At 39.5% G+C, this 14186-nt stretch overlaps 1 protein-coding gene across 1 annotated transcript in view; it reads right to left on the bottom strand.

Moving 5' to 3' along the window:
• Positions 1–14186, bottom strand: part of LOC122789798 (zinc finger protein 585A-like) — a 336946-nt gene that overhangs the window by 180242 nt on the left and 142518 nt on the right. The window contains exons 6-7 of the mRNA XM_044057240.1: positions 10814–10940; positions 4527–4649 (exon numbers count right to left, since the gene is read on the bottom strand). Coding sequence (XP_043913175.1) covers positions 4527–4649; positions 10814–10940 — 250 coding nt within the window. The remainder of the gene's footprint in view (positions 1–4526; positions 4650–10813; positions 10941–14186) is intronic.

The following is a 14186-nucleotide window of genomic DNA, read 5'->3' as shown; positions in this document are numbered from 1 at the left end:
CACCACCATTGCAAATAAGAAAGGGCTCAGAGCTGATCCTTGATGTAATCCCACCTCCACCTTGAATGCGTCTGTCGCTCCTACTGCAGACCTCACCACTGTCACACTACCCTCGAACATATCCTGTACCACTCTTACATACTTCTCTGCCATTCCCGACTTCCTCATACAATACCACAACTCCTCTCTAGGCACCCTGTCATATGCTTTCTCCAAGTCCACAAAGACACAATGCAACTCCTTCTGACCTTCAACATACTTCTCCATCAACACCCTCAGAGCAAACATCACATCTGTAGTTCTCTTTCCCAGCATGAAACCATACTGCTGCTCACTAATCATCACCTCCTTTTGTAACCTAGCTTCCACTACTCTTTCCCATAACTTCATGCTGTGGCTGATTAATTTTATCCCTCTGTAGTTACTACAGCTCTGCACATCACCCTTATTCTTAAAAATCGGTACCAATACTCTCCTTGTCCACTAATCAGGCGTCCTCTCATTTTCCAAAATTTCATTAAACAATCTGGTTAAAAACTCCACTGCCATCTCTCCTAAACACTGCCATGCATCCACAGGTATGTCATCTGGACCATTAGCGTGACCATTAGCGTTTCCATTCTTCATCCTTTTCATAACTGTCCTTACTCCTTCCTTGCTAATCCATTGCACTTCCTGATTCACTTCTCCATATCATCTAACCTTTTCTCTTTCTCTCTCTCTCTCTCTCTCTCTCTCTCATTATATTCATTCATCAGCCCTTCAAAGTACTCTTTCCATCTGCTCAACACACTCTCCTAGCTTGTGAGTACATTTCCCTCATTATCCTTGGGTCTATATCATATGAGTGAATAGGAAAAAACACAATATCATATGAGCAAATAAAAAAAAAAAAAAAAAAAAAACATGAATGCCCACAATCTTGAAAGTACCAGACCTCAAACTTGCTATTGTGGGTGCGCCCACCACACCACCCTGCTAAATATATATTCCAACTCCGAGATCGCACTACAGTGAGGAAAGGGCAAATATTCCATTCTTCATTGTACCGTAATCTCAGATAAAGCACTTTGAGGTCGGGTACTTTCATGATTATGAGCTTTCGCGGTTTTTCCTATTCACTCATATGATATAGACCCTTATCCTTTATCTTAACCTGTTGAACATCTTTCCCAGCTCAGTCCCTCTGTTTAGCCAATCTGTACAGGTCCTTTTCTCCCTCCTTAGTGTCCAACCTTTCGTACAACTCGCCATATGTTTGTTATTTATTAATACATTTGTTTATTGATCTTACTGATAATCACAAATGGTTTAGCTACCCAGCATCCCTTGTACATAAGGCTGCTATCTACTGAGGCATCTGTGCCAGTCCAATGCATCCAGACTGGGAGGATTAAAACAAAACCCATGTGGTGCAACTACCATATCTGGAAACTGTACAAGAAGAAGAAGTTATTGGCCAGCTCTAACAGATGTCCACTTCATCATTATAAAGGTGATTTAAAAAAAAATTACGTTCCTCAAACTTACCATTAAGAAATGCTTGGCCATCTATGAACTCAGGGTAGCAACCAATTCAAAAGACAACAATAAGCCATATTAGCAAGCTTAGACATAAACAATTCTGGCCTGAACTTGCCTCTAATGGTTTCTCTTTCTCTTTCTCTGACTTCCCAAAACATTGCTAATATTCTTACAGATAAATTTTCTTCCAACTTCACCCCACCCAAACTCCCATCTGTCCCCTGATTCCCTAAAATACCTCCTCTCCTCAAATCCCTTTGGACAAAGGCCTTTTGGCACTTCACAAAATTAAAAATAAAAGTTTTACATGTTCTGACAATGTCCTGGATGTCTTCTGAGAAGTGCTAAATCCCACCTAGCAAAAACCCTCATATCAAGTCTTTGACCAGAGCCTCATCACTAGTTAAATCTCTGTGGAAAACAGTTAGTGTAGTGCCCTCTCCTAATCTTGGGAATTACAGGCCTATTAGTCTTACTAGTAATTTGTGTAATGCTATGGAATGTATTATAGCTGAACTAATAAAAATGACAGCGACCTTATATCCCTGGGTCCACACCAGTTTGACTTTGTAGATGGCAGATCATGCCTGCTCAACCTGGTTGAGTTTTTGAAAGGGCTACTGAGGTCATTGATAAGGGACATACAGTTCATTCTTCTTACCTTGACCTTGGTAAGATCTCTGATGCAATTCCCCCATGCTGGGATTTCTACTAAGCTCTTCTAATTCAACATTAACCCATATATAGTACACCAGAATGGCAACTGGCAATCTGATAGAGCCCATACCATTATTGGTAGGGATGTTTGTTCTAGACAGAAAAGCAACACAAGTGGTATCCCACAGGGCTCTGCCCTGGGCCCTTACTTTGGTATACACTTCTCTGGCATGAAAGTTGATATCAAAGAGCTATGGCTAACATGGTTCACTGATGACTGCAAACTGGGGACAATTAGTAAATCCCATACTGATACAAAAATTCGCCAGCAAGGCCTAAACCAAACAAATCTGTGTGTTAATCAGGGGCTTACCCTCAATTCCAAGAACAGTAATATAGTTTATTTTGGTAAAGCTAGCCTTACTTTCTCTTACCATACAAATTATATGTTTCACTTAAACCTGACACAGGCATAACAGACTTGGGTACCATTGTTGTCATCAGGCTCTCCTTTGATCACCATATCTCTCCTGTGGTTAGAAAATCCTTTTGCCTTATACAACTTATGGTTTGGGGTATCTCCTTAAGGTACAAAGAAGTTATAGCCTTACTTTATTCCTCCTTATTAAGCCCATCAACAAACACAATGGCCCCTCTGTCAAGGACCTCACTAAGCACACATCCACTTAAACTTCAATTTTTCCTTATCGAAAAAATCTCTGGTCTCAGTATCTTTAGCGACTCATATATTAAAATCTCTGTCCCTCTATAATTGTCATACAGATCCCTGTCCGTCTATCCATTGTCATACAGATCCCTGCCCCTCTATCTATTGTCATACAGATCACTGTCCGTCTATCCATTGTCATACAGATCCCTGCCCCTCTATCCATTGTCATACAGATCTCTGCACCTCTGCTCATTGTCACAGATCTCTGCTTGGCTTTCTGTGCTAAAAATGACATAGCACTATTTGAACTCTTTCACATAAACATAACCAGTTAAAGCAAACACTGCTCTAGAGACTTAAACCTGTACTACTACATTAATATCATCATATGGATGACAGGTACTTAAGCCATTACATTCCTTGTTAGTGGAATAGGCTCCCCTCACATAAAAAGCAGAGTACTTCCCTAACAACATTAAAGAACAGTCCAGATACTGGATAAGTGATCACAAACTTTCACATGGGATACACAAGAAAAATACGTGAAATGGGGATGATGTTACTCTCCCATCAGTAGTGGGCAATATAGCAGAGCTTCACAATGGTCTCCTTGTCTGTAAACTTAGTAAAAAACCTATGAACCTATTATAAAACACTTAATTATTTGTATAACATGCATTTTGTAAACTCAAAATAATATTCATAGCATATTTTGCAGCAGAACAATATACTGCATTAAAAGAAAATGTGGAAAGGAAAGAAAACAAGTGATTATCCATCGATTTTCTATGCCCACAGTCATCCAGTTCAGGACTGTAAGGGACTGTGTTTACCCCAAAAACAATGGGAACAATTTCAGCCTAAAATGGGAGACCAGTGTGCATGTATATACATACACACTTACACACTCACCACACCTAGGGGAATACAATCAACCTAGCCATGTCTTTGTGGTATGGGAGGAAACCAGAGATCCTGACAGAATCCATTATGAAACATGGTGGCAATTCACAAACTTCATACCGATGGCACCTGAATAAAGAAATCAGTTCAGAAGATCCAAGTGCCATGTTGTAACAAAGCCAAGTAATACATCAATGTACCATCCGTAAGCAAAACAATCACTACATATACATGCATAAATGCACAAACAAACATATGTGAAAGTACACACATACAAATACAATGCATAAGACATAATAACTATGTAACATATCCACAGGACAGCAACATTAACAATCTCAAATGAGTCAAACACCGCAACCATATAAAAATGAAACTAAGCTAACAAAAATAAGGTGCAACAAAATGTATCTGATCTTTTCAACAAATATGGATATATTTCAATATGCTAGCATGAACATTTATTTTCCTTATATTTTTATTCCAACATTAATGACACACTGCACCAAGCACTACTTGCCATATATCCACCAACATCTAATATATTTATACCAAATAAATAAGCTTCATCAAATGCCAGAAGGAAGAGCCTATCATTTCAGTGTTTTATTCCATTAACTCTAGTGGTATCATAAGGTGTTCAACGATTTGGCAAGTTCAGGAACAATAATTTTTATTCTGCATTTTTGGACACTGCACTACAGTTTGCTTAACTCTGGTCTCAGAATTGACTGGGAAGTCAAACCAGTTTATAATCTAACCATTTACTTACTAGTCTGGATGTCTTTGGGAAGATCCATTTGAACCTTAGTCATATCTTCTCTGGTAACATCACTTCGAAGTTCACAGTTTTTTTCAATTAGCATCAAAAGCTGTTCCACTGGGATGTCATACCCTGCACAACAGAAAGCATACATTGTGCATTTATAATACAATCTAGGGAATTATATGAGTCATGATAATACAATCCAGGGAATTATATGACTCATGTCTTCTACCATTTATCTACAGAAACTGACGAAAATATAAAAAGGACAGACCAGGAGGTCAGAGACCTTTGAAATCATTTACTTAAAAAATGAAATTTTAGCTTTATGTATTTGCAAAGGAGGCTCAACAAAACAGATTGCACAGCTGTATAGGGAACAAAATATTATGAATGGGAGAGAATCACTTCATGATACATTGTACACAAACCAAGTGATTTATATAAATAAAAAAGGATATCTCAGAAAAAAAAACTCTTCCACATTTTACACTTACATTTTGATGTTCTCTTGTTTTATTTGATTACACTTGAGCTGACTAAATAAAAGCTATAAAACAGACTGATAAGTCAGCTGCTGATAGATTTTTTTTCCTTGTTTTTTTGGGAGGGGCCACTGTACTTGCTGACCCTTGGCATTCCTTTCAACCTATTAGACCATTCGTTCCCCACATGGTAGGAGTGGTTTGCAGCCCATTCATTCATTATGTGGTAAAGGACAATCCTGGAAGTCATCATTCAGGTAGCCATCAAGGCTCTTCTGCTTATGGCCGTAACCCCTCCCCTGGTGGATAATGGTAGCACACACGTCACACAGAATGGCATGCCCCCCAAAGCCTGCATGCTTCCAGAATCAGGTTGGATGGATAACTCCATCTGTGACTGTAACAACTGCTTGCAAGCCCCCTCCTGCATGCAGTGATTGGATGACTCAAACTACCACTCCTTCTCCCCTAAATGGGCAAGCCTGTGTCAGTCGTTCATTCCCACCCTAACTCAACCCAATTCTTCTAGCACCAGAGTTGGTAGTCAGACTTGGGTCATCTGGGCATTAATTAGGACTTTAACACCACAGACCCAACATGTGCACTGTGCCACCGACTGATTTTCCAGTAGATGCATACCTGTCTGTCCACAGGAAGTTCGGCTCCTTTTCTAGATCGAGGGAAGACTATGTATCATTTATGTTTGTGTTAAAAAAAACTCATGAACATTTCTAGGGAACCCAGCAGAATGTAGAAAAATGCAGGTGACCAAATATATCACTAATGTCTTACATACTAGTGCATGAAGTACAAATGGTAAGTGCCTGGACTGGGAATATATATATAAATATATATGAATTCAGTAGGATTCAGCAGCTGTTGTTATAACATGAACTTACAGGCTGATATAGGAAATGCTTTAAGTGAGCACACTTGTCATGCAGGTCACATGGTTAGTGACAGAAAGAGTGAAGACATGATAAGAAAAGTGTAATTACGTGAATAAATCATTTTAGAATATATTCAGTCAATGCTCTATGAATTAAGGAAGAAGTCTTATGCTGTCACTGCAGGGTACAAATCCCCTAATGCTGCTAACATACCTATAGAGTTATTCATTAAAGAAAACTTTTAATAAATTAATGAATTAAAAATCTCTTTGGAGCAGGGGTGATCTGAATGTACCTTATACAAGTTCAGGTATATTAATGTGATAGCAACAGCAGAACAGCTGCAGTTGGAGATTTTTGTTTTATAAGAAAGGATAGTAAGAAACAAAATAAAATAACTGGATCAACTTGGCAGAATTCTTTACTGCATGTTCTGCTACTAAAGATAATTTTATACATTTATCTTTGTTGACTGGGGAACTCTGACTGGCATATATACCATTTTTCAGTGCAACCTTGGGGAGAAAAGCTCCAATAGTCACATACTCAGACAATATGTATGACTATGACAAAAATATGATAAATGGGATTATATAAGCAATAACTTATAGTATCAACCTACGGTTCAGTGATACAAGATGGCTGACTGGAGCTTTAATGAATGCAAGTTAGAGATACTCTTGTTCTTAAACAAAGGCACACTAATATAATGCTAGGCATAATGAAACAGGAAGTCAATGAGTCTCAGAGTAGGGAAGATAATGTCTGTGAGTGATTAATCAATAACAACAGCCACCTCAGAGGTTCTGTGTTAGAAAAGGCTGTGCCCTCTGTTTACTGCAAAGATCTGTGTCTACGGTTTGAAACGAGCCACCTCAGAGGTTCTGTGTTAGAAAAGGCTGTGCCCTCTGTTTACTGCAAAGATCTGTGTCTACGGTTTGAAATGAGCCACCTCAGAGGTTCTGTGTTAGAAAAGGCTAAGCCCTCTGTTTACTGCAAAGAAATGTGTCTACGGTTTGAAATGAGCCAACTCAGAGGTTCTGTATTAGGAAATGAGCCAACTCAGAGGTTCTGTGTTAGAAAAGGCTGTGCCCTCTGTTTACAGCAAAGAAATGTGTCTACGGTTTGAAACAAGCCACCTCAGAGGTTCTGTGTTAGAAAAGGCTGTGCCCTCTGTTTACTGCAAAGATCTGTGTCTACAGTTTGAAACAGCCATTTAGCACACATCTGCATGTAGTTGGTCACATACCAGCAGGCAGTGCACAACATGTCATTTAACACACAGAGGACCAGATCACACTAAATAAGATGCATAAAACCGAGACAAAAATGCAGTCTTTGAATACTCATATCAGACACACATTGAAGTAACATGGTGTACTGTACTGCAATCTCCCTTTTAGCCACTCTGCAACAGAAAACGTAGGTCCTTCTCTGCTGTAAAGGACTATAAAGAAACTGGCTTACAGTACAGTTCTGCAGTTATATTGTTTTAATTGATGTATGACTGGTACACTGTTTACTGCTTTCACCTGTAATAAGTATCCCTGATTTATTTTTAGGAACATATGGTGATACAGCACTGAAAGAAATGGTTTTATTATATAGATGTCTGTGCATTATTATGAAAACTTGCTTTAAATGTGTGTTCAGTTATTATGCCTTTATTAATGTGTGCAAAATGACTTGTGTCTGCAAAATGTTCCCAGCACTCGGTTTAAGAAGCTGACTGTATTAGTCAGTTACTGGAATACTGTCAGTTTACTGGTGTATAAAAAACTGACCGAGGTAAATCAGGAAGCTGGTCAGAGGTTTACTGTGGGTAAAGTAGAGTAAAGTGTAGACCCTGGTTTTTGTCATGGGATGGCCCATTTAGGGTATATAGTAGATTTAGTCTGAGGCAGGTTTAGGGAAAGACTTTTTGTTGTGCAGAGCTGAAAGGGGTCCTGATCTAGGTCTGAAGATTTGACCCTGAATTTGGTAAAGGGGGTGTGCAAGACTTATCTAAGGTGTAGATTGCTAAAGACTGGTTTAAGATATGCAGTATATATTCTGAGAAGAGGGACAGTGGAAAACGAAGTGAGCTATTTTTTTCACTTTGGTCTTTGTTCTGTAAGTAAAGCATGTTTTACGAGTTTATTATATATATATATATATATATATATATATATATATATATATATATATGCAGAGAGAGAGAGGAATAAAGATAGATATAGACATACTTTATTTTACTTATAATAGGAACCATTTATGTTTTTCAAAAATCTTTCTGGTGGCATGAATGGTTGAGTGAAAGTTTTGTTCTGTGGTAGAATCACTGGATTATGATTTATTGACTTTAAGGTAAACAGAATTGCACAGTAATGTCAAAACATTTGTATTTTACAGAAGTTTTGGCATTTGGTTTGTGTGTATGTGTGTGTTTTTATGCTCACATGGGAGAGTGTGGTTAGGGTTAAAGCAAGATTTAGGAAAGGGGATAGATGTGTCTTGTGTGTGTTATCAGCGTGTGTCTAGTTTAATGTGCTAATAGTGGAAAGGGTGTTTAGTGCCCTAATATGCAGGTTGGAGTTAGGGGCAGGGGTGTGAGTAGAGTTAGGTTAGCAGACATGAGAAAAGTGATGCATGGGGGAACTCAACTGCCCACTGCCTTTCAGAAAGTCATTCCCCAATCTAGCCACCTAAATGTATGTAAAGCCCCACAAGTTGGTATGAATTACATCAACCCTGCAGTTTCATCTCAAGTTCCCTTACAGTTTTATTACATAAATATATATGGCAGGTATTACCAGATTTCCACTTAAAGTAGGTACAGTTTCAAACAATTCTCACCACTTATTAATATGTTGTACTTGGAGATCACTCATGGGGTCACATGGTTGTTGCGTCTTTCGGCTTTTCCCGGTTAGGGGTCACCACAGCAGAACTCCAGTCTGCTAATGATTGGCAGTAGATTTTTATGTGCCGAGTTGCCGGCCCTGACGCACAACCTTCTACGAAGGTATGCCCATTCATGCATGTCTCCACACAGAAGACGCTCTAGCTGAGAATCGAACAGGACATCTTAGTGTGAGGCGACAACGCTACTGCAGCACCACCACCACAGTCTATGGGGTCACATGGTAATAACTATTTAAAGGTGAAAGCCAAAAAACCCCACAAAAACTAGGAATACAAGTACTAGGAAGACACGGAAGGGTAAATCAAGAATCAGACACTAAATTTTAAATGTTATAAGCACTTTTGTCTGTATTTATTAAAAGGAACTTCTTCAGACCAGAAAGGTGTTTGTTTTAATAAATACGGATGAAACCGCTTACAACATTTAAAATGTAGTGTCTGATTCTTGATTTACCCTTCTGCTTCTTCCTAGAACTTACTTAAAGGTGAACTTAGTGCTCATAATTTGTTCAGGGTGTCCTTAGATGACCACAGTGTTATCCAGAGTAACATATCGAACCATTACTGAGGATGTCCCAATGTGATCATAATGTGCATTATATGCACTATAACATCAGCTTCAATATTCATTAAGTGTGTTCTAAAGTATGTAGAATGCAAAACTTCAGTAATTTCAGCTTGGCACCAACACTACCACACTAAACCGCCCTTTGTAACTACTGACATAATGTGATCACAGTTCTGTACCATCCCTCCTTATCTACTGACACCATGTGATTATACTTTATACCATTAACTTCATGAGTATCTTTGGGTTTGTCCTTTTTACCTACTGAGACCATGTGATCATAGTTCTGTACCATCACCTCCCTGTGTAGCTCTGAGACCATCTTCCTTACCTACTGACACAATGGGGTTATACTTTTTACCACTAATTTCCTGTGTATCTTTGGGACCATCCTCCTTACCTAATGACACCATGAGATCATAGTTCTATACCATCTCATCCCAGTGTAGCTCTTGGACTATCTCTCCTTACCTAATGACACCATGTGGTTATACTTTGTACCACTACCTTCTTGTGTACCTTTGGGATTATCCTTACCTAATGACACCATGTGATCATTGTTCTGTACCATCACCTCCCTGTGTAGTCATGGGACCATCACTCCTTACCTAATAATACCATGTGATCATAGTTCTGCACCATCACCTCACACTGTAGCTCTAGGACTATTTCTCCTTACCTAATGACACCATGTGGTTATACTTTGGACCACTAACTTCCTGTGTACCTTTGGGATTATCTTTACCAAATGACACCATGTGATCATAGTTCTGTACCATCACCTACCTGTATAGCTCTGGGACCATCACGCCTTACCTAATAATACCATGTGATCAGAGTTCTGCACCATCACCTCACACTGTAGCTCTGGGACTATCTCACCTTACCTAATGACACCATATGCTTATACTTTGTACCACTAACTTCGTGTGTACCTTTGGGATTATCCTTACCTAATGACACCATGTGATCATAGTTCTGTAACATCACCTCCCTGTGTAGTTCTAGGACCATCCTACCTTACCTAATGACTCCATGAGATCATAGTTCTGTACCATCACCTCCTGGTGTAGTTCTGGGACCAACCCTCCTTACCTAATAATACCACGTGATCAGAGTTCTGTACTATCACCTCACACTGTAGCTTTGGGACCAATCCTACTTAACTTAATAATACCATGAGATCATAGTTCTGTACCATCACCTCCCTGTGTAGCTCTGGGACCATCCCTCCTTACCTAATAATACCATGTGATCAGAGTTCTGCACCATCACCTCACTCTATAGCTCTGGGACCATCACTCCTTACCAAATAATACCATGTGATCAGAGTTCTGCACCATCACCTCACACTGTAGCTCTGGGACTATCTCACCTTACCTAATGACACCATGTGGTTATACTTTGTACCATTAACTTCATGTGTACCTTTGGGATTATCCTTACCTAATGACACCATGAGATCATAGTTCTGTACCATCACCTCCCGGTGTAGCTGTTTCTCCTCTTGACTGAGCATCTTCCACTCGTCTCTTGAAAAGTCAACAGAAACATCTTCAAAGCCTTCTGGAACCTAAAAAAAAAAAAAAAAGAGGTAAGGCATTCATTGCTCTCTCTCTCTCTTACTTTGTGACTAATAAAAATGTTTTGAAAACAAATGAGCAACAAAAATCTTTCCTGCCAAAATTACAGTTACCAATGCTCTCCTGTGTTTATTAGTAACAAATCTGCTTTCCTTTGCCAGGTCAGGCACACTGGACATATGTTCTGTTAGCAGCAGTGTCAGTGATGCAAAAGGTAGCACACTTGTCTTTGGTACTGGAAGACCAGAAGGCTGTGGGTTCTATTCCTACTCCAGATGATTCTCATGATATTGCAATACAATGTTAGTGGGTTGCTGTACTCCTGAGTGTGTTGAGCTTCAGATGAGATATTAAACCAAGGTTCCATCTGCTTGGGTTAGTGGTAGCTCAGGTGGATGCAAGAGATTCCACAGCACATGTCAAAAATAACAGGAGGACGTTCCCTAATGCACTGGCCAAATTGCCCCTAACAGTAGAAATACCACCTCTTGTTTCCCCTGAAAAGAAGTCACTAGTCTAATGGGACTAATGTGGCAAACAAAGCAGAAATAAATATAAATAAGCTGAGCACAGCATAGTAAATACCACTGATAAAGCTATCCTAAACTCTGCAGTACAGAGTAACAAAATACATAGCAGTTACCGGCAGCGAGTATTTGAACTATCCCCATTAGGAATGTCTTTCGGCTTATCCCGGTTAGGGGTCGCCACAGTGGAACTCCGGTCCGCTAATGTTTGGTAGTGGATTTTTATGTGAAAAGTTACCAGCCCTGACGCACAACCTTCAACGAAGGCACGCCCATTCATGCATACCTCCACACAGAAGACGCTCTAGCTGAGAATCAAATGCGACAACATCTTGCTGTGAGGCGACAATGCTACCGCAGCACCACTACCGCGGGTAACTATCCCCATTAGGAATAATAAGCAATAAAAAAAACACACTACTAGCAGTGAAAGTAAGTACAGTAAAAGAAACAATCTTATAAAAAAAATCAGATCAAAGGTAGAATAAGGTACAAAAGAAGAGATTAAACATAATAGTATGCAACAATAAGTAAATGGCAAAAAAACAACTTGTAAATGTAACTGCTAAACATGGGAAATTACGAATGTCAGAACAAAACAAATGTCTGTGCATGGATGATAAGATTCGGTTGGACATGCAAAGATACAAGCTAAAGTTTAGACTGCTTGATTTTTATTATATGGACCATTAATCCTATAAAAGTATACATATAAACATAATGACATTGTGAAAGTATACAAACAGAAGGGTAAATGAATAGAGTTCAAAATAGAGATATTGTGAGTGTACCTTGTAAACTCTGGTAGCGAAGAATATTAGTCTATTCCATGTCTCAATAGCTACTGTGTACCCTGCTGTTTGGAAACAAAACACAATCATAGCTATGCTCTCTCCTATATCGTGCAGTACTGAAGGAGAGCAGTACATAACTATTGCCGTGCCAACTATATTATGCCATGCTGTGTGGAGGAACAGAGTAACTTCATGTTAAGAGATCTGTTCTTACTTTGCACACTTATTTATGGAAGCAGATTTCAGCCTAATCACTGCCAGTAATGAATCTCTCTTCGACTTTGCTGTGTGGAAAACTGATTATGGCCACATCACTGCTAATGATACATAGATTTCCTTATTGCAAAATCAATGGAAAAGAAGTACAGTCTTGGCAATGCAAGTGATAAGTGCATGCAAACAGAGGATAAGTACAACTTAGGTATTAATAGTAAATCCAAGGGCACCTTATCTGTGAAATCTGAACACTACACAGTACTGCTTTATACCTTACTGATAAACAGGATGGCAACACTAACACCCCAACACATATACGCATGCACGTGTAAACACACACACACACAGTACTGCCTTATACCTCACTGATAAACAGGATGGCAACACTGACAATAAACACCCCAACACACATACACATGCATGTGTAAACACACACACACACACACACACACACACACACACACACACACACACACACATACATTACTGCTTTATACCTTACTGATAAACAGGATGGCAACACTAACACCCCAACACATATACGCATGCACGTGCAAGCACACACACACACACACACACACACACACACACACACACACACACACACACACACTACACAGTACTGCCTTATACCTTACTGATAAACAGGATGGCAACACTGACAATAAACACCCCAACACACATACACATGCATGTGTAAACACACACACACACACACACACTACACACATATTAAATACATACATTACTGCCTTATAACTTACTGCTAATCAGGATGGCAACAATGAGAATAACCACCCCAACACACATGTGCATGTATGTGTAAACACACACACACACATGCACACACACAAACTGCATTATACCTTACTGATGAACAGGATGGCAACACTGACAATAAACACCCCAATACACATATGCATGCACATGTAAACACACACACACAAACACACTCTACACAGTACTGCCTTATACCTCGCTGATAAACAGGATGGCAACACTGACAATAAACACCCCAACTCACATACACATGCACGACTAAACACATACACACACACACACACACACACACACACACACACACACACACACACACACACACACACTACACAGTACTGCCTTATACCTCGCTGATAAACAGGATGGCAATACTGACAATAAACACCCCAACACATATACGCATGCACGTGTAAACACACACACACACACACACACACACACACTCTACAGAGTACTGCCTTATGCCTTACTGATAAACAGGATGGCAACATTGACAATAAACACCCGAACATACATATGTATGCAGGTGTAAACACACACACACACACACACACACACACACACACACACACTACACAGTACTGCCTTACACTTTACTGATAAACAAGCACACACACACACACACACACACACACACACACACACACACACACACACACACACTACACACACATTACATACATGCATTACTGCCTTATACCTTACTGATAAACAAGATGGCAACACTGGGAATAACCACCCCAACACACGTGCATGTACGTGTAAACACACACACACACACACACACACACTACTGCCTTATACCTTACTGATGAACAGGATGACAACACTGACAAGAAACACCCCAACACATATGCATGCACATGTAAACATGGACACACACACACACACACACACACACACACACACACACACACAC

Source organism: Protopterus annectens, chromosome 15.part0 (assembly GCF_019279795.1).
Source record: "Protopterus annectens isolate FY-2018-M chromosome 15.part0, PAN1.0, whole genome shotgun sequence".
NCBI classification, from domain to species: Eukaryota; Metazoa; Chordata; order Ceratodontiformes; family Protopteridae; genus Protopterus; species Protopterus annectens.
The sequence above is the reverse complement of the archived record's forward strand: the minus strand, read 5'-3'. Positions and strand labels throughout refer to the sequence as shown.